Source organism: Eleutherodactylus coqui, chromosome 2, assembly GCF_035609145.1.
Source record: "Eleutherodactylus coqui strain aEleCoq1 chromosome 2, aEleCoq1.hap1, whole genome shotgun sequence".
Classification (NCBI taxonomy): Eukaryota; Metazoa; Chordata; class Amphibia; order Anura; family Eleutherodactylidae; genus Eleutherodactylus; species Eleutherodactylus coqui.
Genome location: NC_089838.1, coordinates 244,662,058 through 244,683,599, shown reverse-complemented (window position 1 = coordinate 244,683,599; position 21,542 = coordinate 244,662,058). Strand labels below are relative to the sequence as shown.

Sequence of the window (21,542 nt, the reverse complement as noted above, 5' to 3'; positions counted from 1 at the left end):
ATTTGCGCCCTGTACCATTAAGGCGTTAAATACTGCCACAAAAAAAAAAAAAAAAAAAAGAAGTCATAGGAAAGACCTCCAAAAAGCACGGCACTGATCCACTTACTTTTACGTCACTCCACCTTAACTTCTCTTATAAACCTTCCATTTATGTTTCTATATTTCTTTAATAATCTTACCTGCAACACTGCAGCATATAGGTCTGAATATGTGTGGTGTAATAGATTACTGGAGAGCGCAGACATGAGGAGAAAGGAAAGGTGAGCTGGTCTAATGGTTAATGGGGGAGCAGCGCATAAAACCTACCGTCTTGCAGTGCACACATGCCATCTAGTGGACAGTAAAAGCACTTACTCTGAAGCTATTAAAAGATAAAAAAATGAATGCACTTTAACTCTATCCAGTGTAGGTCATGGAGAATTTAGGGTTCCACATAAAAGGTTGGGTTCACATAGAGATGATGACCCACATAATCACCAACCAAAGCATCCACATAAAACTGTACCAATCAGCTATTATACAGTAAAACATGCATGGCTTTTGTGCTGAAATAAATACATTTGGAAACAGCCTAAAATATACAGAAACATAATAAACCTGAAATAAGACTAACAAGGTCGGTCTATTATTCCATATATTCCAGAGGAATACAAAACTGTCTAATACTAGGAAGAAACTTGGAGACACCCATCAGAATACAACCAATGAGCCACACACAAGGCCTGCAATGACAGGTCTTACATGACAGGTTAAAGGAACTTCTATCCTGCATAACATGAAGCTTTTTTACCATAATTGACCATATTTACCCAGGAAAGGCTCATCAACATACTGTATGAACATCCAAGACGTCTGACAGACATAGGGCTTTCTGGATATTTGAGTGTTAACTATGCCAAGGAGCGATTAGTTGAATAATTGGTTCATGTTGGTATCAGGCTGAAGAGAATCATCGTGAATCGTCATGGTCGATAACGACTCCCATTGAAGTCGGCAGCCAAAGCCCCTAAATTAAATGGGAATACAGCCACACGCCTGGGGAACACCGCGCATCTACCCAAATTTGGTCAAAATAGTGTACCGTGGTGTAGGAGTCAAGAGCAGGACAGGGGTGTCACTGAAAACAATAGGCAGCCCCTACATCAAAAATTGTGCCAAGGAAGACTGCAGGTTTGCTGCTTGCTTTAAAAGCAATGTCATATGCCATAGAAGGAGAAATTCTGCCAGATGAAGGCAATACTCAAGCACGGGCCCGCTCCGAGGAGCAGATATAGGACTACAGCTGTTTCTTGTGCTTTAGAAAATATTGGGGGGGGGGGGGACATGGCGGAAGCAGGAGAAGAAGAGCAGCAGCAGTTACATCACCAGCAACATCTTGGGGGCAGAGTGTGCTCCTCCTTGAGGAAACATGAGAGCTGTAACTCTATATTGACATATTTTTCATTTGGGTGGGTGGGGTCATTTTTATAAACATCAGGCGATCCACATGGTCTCTGGACAGGCAGATGCGTCTGTCAGTTATCACACCCCCAGCTGTCCTGAACACCCTTTCTGATACCACTGGCAGCCGGACACCTCTAAACACATGTTGGGCAAGCTCCGGCCACTCATCCAGCATACACACCAAGAAGTTAAAGGGGCCAACACCATGTCTGAGTACATCCACATGGGAGCTGACATACTCTTGGACCATCATGGATAAGTGCTGCCCGTGACTGTCAGTCTTACCCCGTGTTGCTGCAGGCGGCTGAAAAAGAAACCACACCTGTGTTAGACTTTCCCTCTGCTCAAGCCGCTGAACAGTCTGTCCTGATACTGCTGCATTTCAAGATCCCTCTCCACTGCCAGAACGAGATTTGTCCTTTTAGCCGTGTAGCGGGGATCTAGAAGGGTGGCCACCCAGTAATCATCTGATGTGGACTGTCCTTCTGCAGGCACTGCAGCATAAAAGCGCTCATATGCCTCAAAGTGCCTAAGGGTGATGGCTCACATTTCTTTTGGGTCAGACCTAACAGTGTCCTCCGCCTGGTCCGGTCACCCACGTAGAATAGCTGTGGTTAGTGATGGATGAAAGTAACATTGTGTGGCCCCCTCCCCTGCCTCTGGTCCTATATTATCCCCCTCTTCTTGTATACTTCTCCCATGGGTAGAAAAACATGTTGGAGAAGATGTCCTCCTTTCTTGCTCAAAGCCACCCTCCCTGCAGTGTTGATTAATTGTGGACTGGTCAGGTAGTTGGTATGGTCTCCCTTCCTCCACCTCCTGGGATAACACATCATTGTCCCTGAGGCTTGTAGTGTCTGTTCCAGCACACCTACAACAGTGATGGTCATACTGATCCGTGCGTCATCACGACTGACCATTTTGGTCACATCCTCAAAACAGGCTAAAATGGCACAAACATCTGATCTGAAGCCACTCTACAGGAGTCAAGCGACCGACATCCATGCAGCATCTGATAATGGCGTACACAATCTGGTACTCCATGAACGCTCTCGGCTGCTGGCTTAGCCTCTGTAACGTGGTATGTCCCAGTTTAGTCGGCTTTTACCACATGCAGCGCTGTATGGAGGTCGGATTTTATCACATACAGATATCTGTGTCGATGTGGAAGAAGAGAAGGCGGAGAAGAAAGACAAAGATGAATGTCCCACAGCTCTTGGGGGTACCATGGTACATGGACCACCACTTTCAGCTTCAAGCTCCACCTGCAAGATATTAACCCAGTGCGCTGTAAAGGATATGCAACACTCCCTGGCCAGGTGTGCACCCTGCCACTGACAGCATTCTTCAGTGCCAGGCACACGTTATCACTCACATGGTAGTGCAGGGATGGCTTTTTGGGCAAATTAATGGCAGCTGGACATCTGGTACTATGGATTAGCACAGAGCATCATTTTGTTGAAGGCGTCTCTCTCCACTAGGGCAGCATTTTCAATGCGTTGCGTTCCTTGTACTCGTGGATGCTTGGGGTGGCATTTTTTTTTACGTGACAAAGCTGGGGGATGAAGGGCTGGCTGGTGACCTGGGGCACTCTGGAATATGGGGTAGCTGGCAATGTCGGTGGTAATGATGGTAGCAGCTCAACTTCTGCTCTCCTATTCCCGCTCCTGCAGCCTGGCTGTCCATTGTGGAGGAGAGGCCGGAAGTAGTTGTGCTACTGCCTCTACACAAAAGCTGTTGCTTCAGTGGGAGCTGCTTGAAGTGCCAACTTGGCCTGTCCTCTACCACCCCCATGTACCCTACCCCTTGCCACCCCTTTTCGTTCCATCGCAACCCTGAGAAGTAAAAACACCCTCCATGGGCCAATAATGCCCACGTTGGGAACCACTGGTTTAGACGACTGTTGTCCCGCCTAAATGTCCCGCCAATAAAATTGCACTGGCGCCGTCAGGGTGTTATGGCGGCCTGCAACCTTCTGAAGTCCCCCAGGGCTGCCATGATTGTTTGCCTAGTAAAGACGTGCCTGCAGTTATAAAAGGAAGGAGGATCCTGGGTGCACACTGACGGGATCAGCACCGCTGAGTGAATACCGGCAGGGGAGCTGTGGCACCCCTGTCGGTATTCACTAATGTGGTAAACGCCCGGCGGCGGCACGAGGCAGCAGGCAGGGCTCTGTGTGCCGCCTCTGGCACATGTGCCATAGGTTCGCCACCACTGACCTAATGTATTGTTATTTTTTGACTATTTAAACAATGGCATACATACAATTAGTTCCCTTATTACATTTGGCAAACATCACAAACACACATATAACACGGCAGCACATACACCTCTGCTACAAGTACACTATAGAGCTGCAGTGAGAATAGTTAGGGCAAATCTGACATATAGTGTGGAAATGCAAGTTCCCATAAGTGACCGCAGGAGGGAATGGCACTTTAGTTGATGGGTAGAGCACAGGTCTGTCGCTCAGCCCTCGTTGTAAAGATTTGTTTTTTCCCAAAAAGACAATGCACATATAAATGACTTGTTCTAATTTACCGTCCTGTGAACATATTTACCTGGATGAGATCCAGAATTCCCAGCTCACTCTCCGAGGAATCCACACAGAACACAAAGTAGAGGGTGGCATAATGGCGATAGATCAGTTTATAGTCAGACCCACCAATTAGACTGCAAAAAGAAAAAAGGGAAATAACAAAAGTAAAGTGAGTCGGTGAGCGTCTAATTTAGTATCCCCAACACGTGTTCAGTGTATTGGCTGCACCAGTGCCGCTGCTTTAATAGTTTACTAGAAGACTAACATTACAATATCTTTAAAGGGCATTCTTGTTTTGGACTGTATGGCATGTCTGATACATGCAGGTCCCATCTCTGGGACCCATACCTATACTGTCAGAGCAGGGTCCCCGTCCCAAAACTGTTCCACCTCGTTCAATTCTCTCTCTTTTTTCTAGGACAAAATAGTGTAACTGACTGCGCTAGTCTGTCCCAAAAGAAAAAAACGGAAGCCAAGTCAAATGGAGTCCTAAGTTTGTACCTTTGGTCTCAGTTTGCTCCGGTCTCTAAATGTAAAGGTTTTGATAGATTAGGGTTTTTCCCCACTGATTCAGCTCCAGGACACACAGCTTGCATCGAACTCTTACACACAAACCTGTTTGAGTCATGCAGGAAAAACCGCATCCCGTAAAGAATCCTGCAAACGTAAGCACTGTCAGGGTATGTTCAGACGGGGGGATTCACCAGAGAACTTCCGCGTCTGAAAACCGCGTCAATATTCACTGCTTTCTGCTGCGGTTTTTGCCTTGTGAATGGGCGAAACCCAGAATTCTGATGCGGAAATGAGTGTTTCTGAGTCAAGAAGCGACGGGTCCCCAGTTCCACTATGTAGAGTATGTTCGGATCTGCAACAAAATCTACTCTGTGTGAACTTCCCCCAAGTCTATAATACTACTGCCAATGACATCCATTATAAAAGACAGTATATCATAACATAGTGTTCTGTGTACAGCAGCCTACAACGGTATAACATAGGGACTTTCTGCTGTATATATTGACTTTTAGCAGGCATTATAAATGGCACGGTGTTGATGGATGGCCCTATTATGGTGGACTCCTATGTGCTGTAAAAATAGGCTACCACAAATCCCTCGCAGAATGACCATGTCCTACATACGGATTTGCAGCAGAAATGTTGTGAACACTCTGTGGTGGATTCAGAGGTGTAATGTGAGGCATAGTGCGGCACACTCACATGTAGGACATGCCGAGGTGTTTGTGCCGTACTTTTACACCATGAGTGCATCCAACTTACATGCTTTGCATTGGGGCGCAGGAACTTCAAACGTTATTTCTCTACCCATCAGATAAAGAGTTACCTAACTTAGGCCGGCTTCACACCGGCGATAAGCTATCTTGCGTTACGAGAGTGACTGAAAACGCATGAAAATGAAACCAATAATGCCTTTACTGCACACTTGAAGGCTGGCTCCATTGAAAACATAAGGAGTACATCGCGCTCCCCTGACAGTTGTCACAGCTGTGGCAGAGGTCCACGATGCTATCTATTGCTTTCAATGGGGCTAGCGATGCGGCGGCCCTATTGAAAGCAATCATTTTCGGGGAAGGGCTTGAAATATAAGCCCTTCCCTGAAAATCATCTCCAGCTGTAAAAAAATAAAAAAAATAAAAAAAACTTACCTAGAGAAGCCTCTTCTCTCTGGCCCCGGAAGACGTCTTCTGGAGGCTGGGGATTGAAAAATCCCCGCCTCCAGAAAGCGCTGCCTAAGATTGACTGAGCACTGTAACCAATCAGGGGCAGCACCCAGCCGTCATTCATTGACAGGTGAGCGCTGCCTGTGATTGGACACAGCCCTCAGCTTGGGTCAGGAGAGGTAACATTACTGCTTAGGGAGAGCACCAAGAAGGCAAGTGAGGAAACTTATAAGGCCCAATGCCCACGGATGGAGATTACGCAGGGAATTTTTGCCGTTGCACGCTGCCATAGGATAGCATTATTTTATGCAATCCTATGCTGACCGCCGCAACTTAACCGCGTGAAAACTTGCGCGGTATTGGTATTAAGTTGCGGTATTTCCAATTTTTGTGTGGGCCTCACAGAGGCTCATACAGAAACGTCACCGCGGACACGCCTGCTCTGCGGATGCGTGGCTGTGCACCAGCTGGCACATCACAGAGAAGACGCCAGACAGGTAAGCAGGAGGTGAATGCCAGGGCATCGATTGCATCATGCTGCATGAATCTCGCAGCCGGAATCCGACCTGACCGTGGGCATGAGGCCTTAAGGCCGTTCAAGCTACTCTGGGTAATATGCAAATAAGGAAGATTTAACAATATCTCTGCAGCGCCACCTATTGGATGCAAGTCTTTAACCCCTTAAAGGGGTTGTCCCGCGGCAGCAAGTGGGTCTATACACTTCTGTATGGCCATATTAATGCACTTTGTAATGTACATTGTGCATTAATTATGAGCCATACAGAAGTTATAAAAAGTTTTATACTTACCTGCTCCGCTGCTGGCGTCCTCGTCTCCATGGTTGCCGTCTAATTTTCGCCGTCTAAAATGGTCGAATGGCCAAATTAGACGCGCTTGCGCAGTCCGGGTCTTCTTATCTTCTCAATGGGGCTCTGTGTAGCTCCGCCCCGTCACGTGCCGATTCCAGCCAATCAGGAGGCTGGAATCGGCAATGGACCGCACAGAAGAGCTGCGGTCCACGGAGGGAGCAGACCCCGGCGGTCTTCAACCGGTAAGTATAGAAGTCACCGGAGCGCTGGGATTAAGGTAAGCGCTGTGCTGTTCTTTTTTTCAGTCCCTGCATCGGGGTTGTCTTGCGCCGAACGGGGGGGGGGGGGGGGGTTTGAAAAAAAAAAAAAAAAACCCGTTTCGGCGCGGGACAACCCCTTTAAGGACATGGCCTATTTTGAGCATAAGAACGCAACAATTTTTCATCTCCACTTTTCAAAAGCCATAACTTTTTTAATTTTTCGTATAAATGGCCGTTTCGGGGCTTGTTTTTTGCGTGGCGAACTGCAGTTTTTTGCTTGCTTTTTGATAATCATGAGGCATAAATGACACATTGTTTCAGCGGGACAGTATGATTACAACGATACCAAACATTATTTTTTAAGTTTTTTTTCCCTTTTCCGCAATCAAAACCCCTTTTTTGGAAATGATTTGTTTTTCTAAATCGCTGCATTCAAAGCCCTCTAACTTTTCATTTTTCCATGGGCGGAGCTCTCTCAGGGCTTGTTTTTTGAGTATCGAGCCGTAGTATTTATGGGTATCATTTTGCGGTACATATGACTTTTTTGATCACTTTTATTTCTTTTTTTGGGAGGCAAAAATGAAGAAATAAGCATTCTACCTTTGTTTTTACGGGTTTTTTTTATGCTTTTTGCCGTGCAGGTTAAAAAGTGTGTTCAATTTGTTGTGTGAGTCGTTACGATACCAAATATATGGGATTTTAATTTACAAAATATATATGTTTTCATACTAATAGGGGAGGGGAAAAAAAAGCACAAAAAAAATTGACACTGTTTTGATCTTTTTTTAACTATTTGTGTCCCTGTGGGGGACTTACACCATGGCACCTATGATTGCTATTATAAAGCATTGCAGAAGCCCTCCAATCCTGCTTGCCGTATTGCTTGTTATAGCAATCACAGGCACTGGCAATACAGAACGCCTGTATCGTCGGGCTCTCCATGATTACATCGCGAGAGTCCGATGACATAACAGAGGGAGCGCCCTCCCTCTGTGCGCCCTTTACATGCCGCAATCTAAATAGATTGCGGCGTGTGTAAGGGAGGTCGCTGTCCTGATGCACCCCTGCTGTTGCAGCAGGAGGCCAGCTATTGGTGACAGTCGGCTCCAGCTGCCGGGAAGTGTGGGATCTCTTGCAATCCTCAGGGCGTAACTGTACGTCCTGTTGCACTAAGTACCTCCCTGCCAGGATGCACAGTTACGCCCTGTGAAGTTAAGGGGTTAAGACAATGATTGGGAATTGAAAACCAGGCCAGAACCCATACACAGCTGCAAACACCCCGAAAAAGCTGTCTGTGTATGGGTTCTGGCTTGGTTTTCAATTCCCAATCTTTGCTCTACAGACCCATATAAAGGGTCTGGCATTGATTTGCAGGAATGCTGGCAACCAGTAGGTGGCGCTGCAGAGGTTTTGTTCTGTCTCCATATCTGCGCTTATTAGTTGTTTTTTTAGCACTGCTGGGTGCCCCGGAGCACCAGAGTAGAGCGCGCTGTGCTGTTATCGCATGTGCGGAAGGGAGAAGGAACCACTGAAAACAATGGCTTCTATTCTGGACATATTGCGGGTGGACATGCTTGCAGGCGCAGACACTCTGGTGTGAGGAAGCCCTCCGGCCGCTTGTGTGCGAGCTGCGCGGGTATGAACTGAAGATGGGCATGGCTCTGGATGGAGTTTTGGGGGAATGGCAGCTGTGAGGGCAAATACAGGAGCCATTATTATTACACTGTGGGAAGCCATAGACGGGTGCAGTTATGTTGTGAGTCACAGCGGGGCCACAACTATTTGGTAGTGGGGGCCACAGAGAGAACACATACTGCACTGGGGCCCCATAGTCCTGCAGCCAGCCCAGCTGTAGAGTTAGTATGCCCTGCAGTCTGATAGCAGTGGGTGTGCTGCCACCTGCACGGGTGTGGCAGGCTGCTGGGCACAACATGGCAGCACACAGCTCCTGGCACTGTTACCTTCCTCCCTCCAGGAAGTTGCAGACGTTGTCGTCCCTCTTGGACACCAGGTGGAAGGTCTCCCGCACTATCTGCTGCTGCATGTCCTCCGGCTACAAGAGAGCACACAAAACATTACTACCCGCCCGGCCGGCAGGGGGCGCCGCGGAGGCTGTACGGCCGCCACTCACAAAGTGCTGGTAGAAGCGCATGAAGCGCGGCTTCCCATGGTTGTTGAACACCAGAATAGCTTTTATCATCCTGACACACAGCGGAGTCCTGCTGCAGCCGGCGGGGAGCAACATCCGGGCACGGTGCAACTGGGAACGCCGTCCCCCGGCAGAGCTACTTCCGGGAAACTCTGTCCCTCAGCGACGGTGTGCGCGGCGGGCAGCGAGGAGACGGACATGGTGTCACTGCTTGTCCGTCACTGTCCGGTGTCCACACACACGGCAGACACGTCTACTGTGAAGGACACGAGTTACAGATATGTCTGTGCATGTATATATACAGTGTGTCTATATATATATATTTATTTATATATATGCACACCGGTACACTGTACAGTACATATATATACACGCACTGTATATTCACACACATGCTGTATGTGTGTGTGTGTGTGTATATATATATATATATATACACACACACACACACACACTGGTATATTGTACAGTACATATACACACGATGTATGTGTTATATATATACACACACACATACATACTATATATACAAGTACTGTATATACACACACACATACTGTATATATACACATGTATACATGCTGTACTATACTGCACCTGCACGGGAGCTAGTATCTAACGATCACTGATCTTTCAATCTTTTGAAAGATGATCTGTGTGTGTAAATGGGCCTTTACACATCTCTTTGAATATTGCTCCTGCACCCCCCCTCCCCATTAACTTCTATGGAGACCTTTGGTGTGAAAATACGCATGCTGCTTTTTTCTTTGTGTGCGAACGAAATGCACACACACAATATGGGGATGTGAACCCCACACACAATATGGGGATGTGAACCCCACACACAATATGGGGATGTGAACCCCACACACACACACAATATGGGGATGTGAACCCCACACACAATATGGGGATGTGAACCCCACACACACACACAATATGGGGATGTGAACCCCACACACAATATGGGGATGTGAACCCCACACACAATATGGGGATGTGAACCCCACACACACACACAATATGGGGATGTGAACCCCACACACACACACAATATGGGGATGTGAACCACACACACACACACAATATGGGGATGTGAACCCCACACACACAATACGGGGATGTGAACCCCACACACAATACGGGGATGTGAACCCCACACACAATACGGGGATGTGAACCCCACACACAATATGGGGATGTGAACCCCACACACACAATATGGGGATGTGAACCCCACACACACAATATGGGGATGTGAACCCCACACACAATATGGGGATGTGAACCCCACACACAATATGGGGATGTGAACCCCACACACACAATATGGGGATGTGAACCACACACACAATATGGGGATGTGAACCACACACACAATATGGGGATGTGAACCACACACACAATATGGGGATGTGAACCACACACACAATATGGGGATGTGAACCCCACACACAATATGGGGATGTGAACCCCACACACAATATGGGGATGTGAACCCCACACACAATATGGGGAAGTGAACCACACACACAATATGGGGATGTGAACCCCACACACAATATGGGGATGTGAACCCCACACACAATATGGGGATGTGAACCCCACACACAATATGGGGATGTGAACCCCACACACAATATGGGGATGTGAACCCCACACACAATATGGGGATGTGAACCCCACACACAATATGGGGATGTGAACCACACACACAATATGGGGATGTGAACCCCACACACAATATGGGGATGTGAACCACACACACAATATGATGATATGAACCCCACACACAATATGGGGATGTGAACCACACACACAATATGGGGAGGTGAACCACACACACAATATGGGGATGAGAACCACACACACAATATGGGGATGTGAACCACACACACAATATGGGGATGTGAACCACACACACAATATGGGGATGTGAACCACACACACAATATGGGGATGTGAACCCCACACATAGTATGGGGATGTGAACCCCACACACACAATATGGGGATGTGAACCACACACACAATATGGGGATGTGAACCACACACACAATATGGGGATGTGAACCACACACACAATATGGGGATGTGAACCACATACACAATATGGGGATGTGAACCACACACACAATATGGGGATGTGAACCCCACACACAATATGGGGATGTGAACCACACACACAATATGGGGATGTGAACCACACACACAATATGGGGATGTGAACCCCACACACAATATGGGGATGTGAACCACACACACAATATGGGGATGTGAACCACACACACAATATGGGGATGTGAACCACACACACAATATGGGGATGTGAACCCCACACACAATATGGGGATGTGAACCACACACACAATATGGGGAGGTGAACCACACACACAATATGGGGATGAGAACCACACACACAATATGGGGATGTGAACCCCACACACAATATGGGGATGTGAACCCCACACACAATATGGGGATGTGAACCCCACACACAATATGGGGATGTGAACCCCACACACAATATGGGGATGTGAACCACACACACAATATGGGGATGTGAACCACACACACAATATGGGGATGTGAACCCCACACACAATATGGGGATGTGAACCACACACACAATATGGGGATGTGAACCCCACACACAATATGGGGATGTGAACCCCACACACAATATGGGGATGTGAACCCCACACACAATATGGGGATGTGAACCACACACACAATATGGGGATGTGAACCACACACACAATATGGGGATGTGAACCACACACACAATATGGGGATGTGAACCACACACACAATATGGGGATGTGAACCCCACACAAAATATGGGGATGTGAACCCCACACACAATATGGGGATGTGAACCACACACACAATATGGGGATGTGAACCCCACACACAATATGGGGATGTGAACCACACACACAATATGGGGATGTGAACCCCACACACAATATGGGGATGTGAACCCCACACACAATATGGGGATGTGAACCCCACACACAATATGGGGATGTGAACCACACACACAATATGGGGATGTGAACCCCACACACAATATGGGGATGTGAACCCCACACACAATATGGGGTTGTGAACCACACACACAATATGGGGATATGACCCACACACACAATATGGGGATGTGAACCGCACACACAATATGGGGTTGTGAACCACAGGGGATGTGAACCACACACACAATTTGGGGATGTGAACCACACACACAATATGGGGATGTGAATCACACACAGAATATGGGGATGTGAACCACACACACAATATGGGGATGTGAACCCCACACACAATATGGGGATGTGAACCACACACACAATATGGGGATGTGAACCACACACATAATATGGGGATGTGAACCCCACACACAATATGGGGATGTGAACCACACACATAATATGGGGTTGTGAACCACAGGGGATGTGAACCACACACACTATTTGGGGATGTGAACCACACACACAATATGGGGATGTGAACCACACACACAATATGGGGATGTGAACCACACACGCAATATGGGGATGTGAACCCCACACACAATATGGGGATGTGAACCACACACGCAATATGGGGATGTGAACCACACACACAATATGGGGATGTGAACCACACACACAATATGGGGATGTGAACCACACACACAATATGGGGATGTGAACCACACACACAATATGGGGATGTGAACCACACACACAATATGGGGATGTGAACCACACACACAATATGGGGATGTGAACCACACACACAATATTGGGATGTGAACCACACACACAATATGGGGATGTGAACCACACACACAATATGGGGATGTGAACCACACACACAATATGGGGATGTGAACCACACACACAATATGGGGATGTGAACCCCACACACAATATGGGGATGTGAACCCCACACACAATATGGGGATGTGAACCCCACACACAATACGGGGATGTGAACCACACACACAATATGGGGATGTGAACCCCACACACACAATATGGGGATGTGAACCCCACACACACAATATGGGGATGTGAACCCCACACACAATATGGGGATGTGAACCCCACACACAATATGGGGATGTGAACCGAACACACACAATATGGGGATGTGAACCACACACACAATATAGGGATGTGAACCACACACACAATATGGGGATGTGAACCACACACACAATATGGGGATGTGAACCCCACACACAATATGGGGATGTGAACCACACACACAATATGGGGATGTGAACCACACACACAATATGGGGATGTGAACCCCACACACAATATGGGGATGTGAACCACACACACAATATGGGGAGGTGAACTACACACACAATATGGGGATGAGAACCACACACACAATATGGGGATGTGAACCCCACACACAATATGGGGATGTGAACCACACACACAATATGGGGAGGTGAACTACACACACAATATGGGGATGTGAACCCCACACACAATATGGGGATGTGAACCACACACACAATATGGGGATGTGAACCACACACACAATATGGGGATGTGAACCACACACACAATATGGGGATGTGAACCACACACACAATATGGGGATGTGAACCACACACACAATATGGGGAGGTGAACCACACACACAATATGGGGATGAGAACCACACACACAATATGGGGATGTGAACCCCACACACAATATGGGGATGTGAACCCCACACACAATATGGGGATGTGAACCCCACACACAATATGGGGATGTGAACCACACACACAATATGGGGATGTGAACCACACACACAATATGGGGATGTGAACCCCACACACAATATGGGGATGTGAACCACACACACAATATGGGGATGTGAACCCCACACACAATATGGGGATGTGAACCACACACACAATATGGGGATGTGAACCCCACACACAATATGGGGATGTGAACCACACACACAATATGGGGATGTGAACCACACACACAATATGGGGATGTGAACCACACACACAATATGGGGATGTGAACCCCACACACAATATGGGGATGTGAACCCCACACACAATATGGGGATGTGAACCACACACACAATATGGGGATGTGAACCACACACACAATATGGGGATGTGAACCCCACACACAATATGGGGATGTGAACCCCACACACAATATGGGGATGTGAACCACACACACAATATGGGGATGTGAACCACACACACAATTTGGGGATGTGAACCCCACACACAATATGGGGATGGGAACCACACACATAATATGGGGTTGTGAACCACACACACAATATGGGGATGTGAACCCCACACACAATATGGGGATGTGAACCACACACACAATATGGGGTTGTGAACCACAGGGGATGTGAACCACACACACAATTTGGGGATGTGAACCACACACACAATATGGGGATGTGAATCACACACAGAATATGGGGATGTGAACCACACACACAATATGGGGATGTGAACCCCACACACAATATGGGGATGTGAACCACACACACAATATGGGGATGTGAACCACACACATAATATGGGGATGTGAACCCCACACACAATATGGGGATGTGAACCACACACACAATATGGGGTTGTGAACCACAGGGGATGTGAACCACACACACAATTTGGGGATGTGAACCACACACACAATATGGGGATGTGAATCACACACAGAATATAGGGATGTGAACCACACACACAATATGGGGATGTGAACCCCACACACAATATGGGGATGTGAACCACACACACTATTTGGGGATGTGAACCACACACACAATATGGGGATGTGAACCACACACACAATATGGGGATGTGAACCACACACACAATATGGGGATGTGAACCACACACGCAATATGGGGATGTGAACCACACACACAATATGGGGATGTGAACCACACACAATATGGGGTTGTGAACCACAGGGGATGTGAACCACACACACAATTTGGGGATGTGAACCACACACACAATATGGGGATGTGAATCACACACACAATATGGGGATGTGAACCCCACACACAATATGGGGATGTGAACCACACACACAATATGGGGATGTGAACCCCACACACAATATGGGGATGTGAACCACACACACAATATGGGGATGTGAACCCCACACACAATATGGGGATGTGAACCCCACACACAATATGGGGATGTGAACCACACACACAATATGGGGATGTGAACCACACACACAATATGGGGATGTGAACCACACACACAATATGGGGATGTGAACCACACACACAATATGGGGATGTGAACCACACACACAATTAGGGGATGTGAACCACACACACAATATGGGGATGTGAACCACACACACACAATATGGGGATGTGAACCCCACACACAATATGGGGATGTGAACCACACACACAATATGGGGAGGTGAACCACACACACAATATGGGGATGAGAACCACACACACAATATGGGGATGTGAACCCCACACACAATATGGGGATGTGAACCCCACACACAATATGGGGATGTGAACCCCACACACAATATGGGGATGTGAACCACACACACAATATGGGGATGTGAACCACACACACAATATGGGGATGTGAACCACACACACAATATGGGGATGTGAACCACACACACAATATGGGGATGTGAACCCCACACACAATATGGGGATGTGAACCACACACACAATATGGGGAGGTGAACCACACACACAATATGGGGATGTGAACCACACACACAATATGGGGATGTGAACCACACACACAATATGGGGATGTGAACCACACACACAATATGGGGATGTGAACCACACACACAATATGGGGATGTGAACCCCACACACAATATGGGGATGTGAACCACACACACAATATGGGGAGGTGAACTACATACACAATATGGGGATGAGAACCACACACACAATATGGGGATGTGAACCACACACACAATATGGGGATGTGAACCACACACACAATATGGGGATGTGAACCCCACACACAATATGGGGATGTGAACCCCACACACAATATGGGGATGTGAACCACACACACAATATGGGGATGTGAACCCCACACACAATATGGGGATGTGAACCACACACACAATATGATGATATGAACCCCACACACAATATGGGGATGTGAACCACACACACAATATGGGGAGGTGAACCACACACACAATATGGGGATGAGAACCACACACACAATATGGGGATGTGAACCACACACACAATATGGGGATGTGAACCACACACACAATATGGGGATGTGAACCACACACACAATATGGGGATGTGAACCCCACACATAGTATGGGGATGTGAACCCCACACACACAATATGGGGATGTGAACCACACACACAATATGGGGATGTGAACCACACACACAATATGGGGATGTGAACCACACACACAATATGGGGATGTGAACCACATACACAATATGGGGATGTGAACCACACACACAATATGGGGATGTGAACCCCACACACAATATGGGGATGTGAACCACACACACAATATGGGGATGTGAACCACACACACAATATGGGGATGTGAACCCCACACACAATATGGGGATGTGAACCACACACACAATATGGGGATGTGAACCACACACACAATATGGGGATGTGAACCACACACACAATATGGGGATGTGAACCCCACACACAATATGGGGATGTGAACCACACACACAATATGGGGAGGTGAACCACACACACAATATGGGGATGAGAACCACACACACAATATGGGGATGTGAACCCCACACACAATATGGGGATGTGAACCCCACACACAATATGGGGATGTGAACCCCACACACAATATGGGGATGTGAACCCCACACACAATATGGGGATGTGAACCACACACACAATATGGGGATGTGAACCACACACACAATATGGGGATGTGAACCCCACACACAATATGGGGATGTGAACCACACACACAATATGGGGATGTGAACCCCACACACAATATGGGGATGTGAACCCCACACACAATATGGGGATGTGAACCCCACACACAATATGGGGATGTGAACCACACACACAATATGGGGATGTGAACCACACACACAATATGGGGATGTGAACCACACACACAATATGGGGATGTGAACCACACACACAATATGGGGATGTGAACCCCACACAAAATATGGGGATGTGAACCCCACACACAATATGGGGATGTGAACCACACACACAATATGGGGATGTGAACCCCACACACAATATGGGGATGTGAACCACACACACAATATGGGGATGTGAACCCCACACACAATATGGGGATGTGAACCCCACACACAATATGGGGATGTGAACCCCACACACAATATGGGGATGTGAACCACACACACAATATGGGGATGTGAACCCCACACACAATATGGGGATGTGAACCCCACACACAATATGGGGTTGTGAACCACACACACAATATGGGGATATGACCCACACACACAATATGGGGATGTGAACCGCACACACAATATGGGGTTGTGAACCACAGGGGATGTGAACCACACACACAATTTGGGGATGTGAACCACACACACAATATGGGGATGTGAATCACACACAGAATATGGGGATGTGAACCACACACACAATATGGGGATGTGAACCCCACACACAATATGGGGATGTGAACCACACACACAATATGGGGATGTGAACCACACACATAATATGGGGATGTGAACCCCACACACAATATGGGGATGTGAACCACACACATAATATGGGGTTGTGAACCACAGGGGATGTGAACCACACACACTATTTGGGGATGTGAACCACACACACAATATGGGGATGTGAACCACACACACAATATGGGGATGTGAACCACACACGCAATATGGGGATGTGAACCCCACACACAATATGGGGATGTGAACCACACACGCAATATGGGGATGTGAACCACACACACAATATGGGGATGTGAACCACACACACAATATGGGGATGTGAACCACACACACAATATGGGGATGTGAACCACACACACAATATGGGGATGTGAACCACACACACAATATGGGGATGTGAACCACACACACAATATGGGGATGTGAACCACACACACAATATTGGGATGTGAACCACACACACAATATGGGGATGTGAACCACACACACAATATGGGGATGTGAACCACACACACAATATGGGGATGTGAACCACACACACAATATGGGGATGTGAACCCCACACACAATATGGGGATGTGAACCCCACACACAATATGGGGATGTGAACCCCACACACAATACGGGGATGTGAACCACACACACAATATGGGGATGTGAACCCCACACACACAATATGGGGATGTGAACCCCACACACACAATATGGGGATGTGAACCCCACACACAATATGGGGATGTGAACCCCACACACAATATGGGGATGTGAACCGAACACACACAATATGGGGATGTGAACCACACACACAATATAGGGATGTGAACCACACACACAATATGGGGATGTGAACCACACACACAATATGGGGATGTGAACCCCACACACAATATGGGGATGTGAACCACACACACAATATGGGGATGTGAACCACACACACAATATGGGGATGTGAACCCCACACACAATATGGGGATGTGAACCACACACACAATATGGGGAGGTGAACTACACACACAATATGGGGATGAGAACCACACACACAATATGGGGATGTGAACCCCACACACAATATGGGGATGTGAACCACACACACAATATGGGGAGGTGAACTACACACAGAATATGGGGATGTGAACCCCACACACAATATGGGGATGTGAACCACACACACAATATGGGGATGTGAACCACACACACAATATGGGGATGTGAACCACACACACAATATGGGGATGTGAACCACACACACAATATGGGGATGTGAACCACACACACAATATGGGGAGGTGAACCACACACACAATATGGGGATGAGAACCACACACACAATATGGGGATGTGAACCCCACACACAATATGGGGATGTGAACCCCACACACAATATGGGGATGTGAACCCCACACACAATATGGGGATGTGAACCACACACACAATATGGGGATGTGAACCACACACACAATATGGGGATGTGAACCCCACACACAATATGGGGATGTGAACCACACACACAATATGGGGATGTGAACCCCACACACAATATGGGGATGTGAACCACACACACAATATGGGGATGTGAACCCCACACACAATATGGGGATGTGAACCACACACACAATATGGGGATGTGAACCACACACACAATATGGGGATGTGAACCACACACACAATATGGGGATGTGAACCCCACACACAATATGGGGATGTGAACCCCACACACAATATGGGGATGTGAACCACACACACAATATGGGGATGTGAACCACACACACAATATGGGGATGTGAACCCCACACACAATATGGGGATGTGAACCCCACACACAATATGGGGATGTGAACCACACACACAATATGGGGATGTGAACCACACACACAATTTGGGGATGTGAACCCCACACACAATATGGGGATGGGAACCACACACATAATATGGGGTTGTGAACCACACACACAATATGGGGATGTGAACCCCACACACAATATGGGGATGTGAACCACACACACAATATGGGGTTGTGAACCACAGGGGATGTGAACCACACACACAATTTGGGGATGTGAACCACACACACAATATGGGGATGTGAATCACACACAGAATATGGGGATGTGAACCACACACACAATATGGGGATGTGAACCCCACACACAATATGGGGATGTGAACCACACACACAATATGGGGATGTGAACCACACACATAATATGGGGATGTGAACCCCACACACAATATGGGGATGTGAACCACACACACAATATGGGGTTGTGAACCACAGGGGATGTGAACCACACACACAATTTGGGGATGTGAACCACACACACAATATGGGGATGTGAATCACACACAGAATATAGGGATGTGAACCACACACACAATATGGGGATGTGAACCCCACACACAATATGGGGATGTGAACCACACACACTATTTGGGGATGTGAACCACACACACAATATGGGGATGTGAACCACACACACAATATGGGGATGTGAACCACACACACAATATGGGGATGTGAACCACACACGCAATATGGGGATGTGAACCACACACACAATATGGGGATGTGAACCACACACAATATGGGGTTGTGAACCACAGGGGATGTGAACCACACACACAATTTGGGGATGTGAACCACACACACAATATGGGGATGTGAATCACACACACAATATGGGGATGTGAACCCCACACACAATATGGGGATGTGAACCACACACACAATATGGGGATGTGAACCCCACACACAATATGGGGATGTGAACCACACACACAATATGGGGATGTGAACCCCACACACAATATGGGGATGTGAACCCCACACACAATATGGGGATGTGAACCACACACACAATATGGGGATGTGAACCACACACACAATATGGGGATGTGAACCACACACACAATATGGGGATGTGAACCACACACACAATATGGGGATGTGAACCACACACACAATTAGGGGATGTGAACCACACACACAATATGGGGATGTGAACCACACACACACAATATGGGGATGTGAACCCCACACACAATATGGGGATGTGAACCACACACACAATATGGGGAGGTGAACCACACACACAATATGGGGATGAGAACCACACACACAATATGGGGATGTGAACCCCACACACAATATGGGGATGTGAACCCCACACACAATATGGGGATGTGAACCCCACACACAATATGGGGATGTGAACCACACACACAATATGGGGATGTGAACCACACACACAATATGGGGATGTGAACCACACACACAATATGGGGATGTGAACCACACACACAATATGGGGATGTGAACCCCACACACAATATGGGGATGTGAACCACACACACAATATGGGGAGGTGAACCACACACACAATATGGGGATGTGAACCACACACACAATATGGGGATGTGAACCACACACACAATATGGGGATGTGAACCACACACACAATATGGGGATGTGAACCACACACACAATATGGGGATGTGAACCCCACACACAATATGGGGATGTGAACCACACACACAATATGGGGAGGTGAACTACACACACAATATGGGGATGAGAACCACACACACAATATGGGGATGTGAACCACACACACAATATGGGGATGTGAACCACACACACAATATGGGGATGTGAACCCCACACACAATATGGGGATGTGAACCACACACACAATATTGGGATGTGAACCCAACACACAATATGGGGATGTGAACCCCACACACAATATGGGGATGGGAACCACACACATAATATGGGGTTGTGAACCACACACACAATATGGGGATGTGAACCACACACACAATATGGGGATGTGAACCACACACACAATATGGGGATGTGAACCACACACACAATATGGGGATGTGAACCTCACACGCAATATGGGGATGGGAACCACACACATAATATGGGGTTGTGAACCACACACACAATATGGGGATGTGAACCACACACACAATATGGGGA

The 21,542-nt window shown here is 47.4% G+C and overlaps 1 protein-coding gene across 2 annotated transcripts in view; it reads right to left on the bottom strand.

Annotated features, from left to right (window-relative positions):
- Nucleotides 1-9,030, bottom strand: part of AP3S2 (adaptor related protein complex 3 subunit sigma 2) — a 40,198-nt gene extending 31,168 nt beyond the window's left edge. The window contains exons 1-3 of one of the 2 annotated variants that reach the window (XM_066592769.1): nucleotides 8,859-9,030; nucleotides 8,689-8,780; nucleotides 4,005-4,116 (exon numbers count right to left, since the gene is read on the bottom strand). In XM_066592769.1, coding sequence (XP_066448866.1) covers nucleotides 4,005-4,116; nucleotides 8,689-8,780; nucleotides 8,859-8,972 — 318 coding nt within the window. In that variant the 5' untranslated portion in view covers nucleotides 8,973-9,030. The remainder of the gene's footprint in view (nucleotides 1-4,004; nucleotides 4,117-8,688; nucleotides 8,781-8,858) is intronic. The other variant, XM_066592768.1, reaches the window with a different exon arrangement.
- Between the last annotated feature and the right edge of the window lie 12,512 nt (nucleotides 9,031-21,542).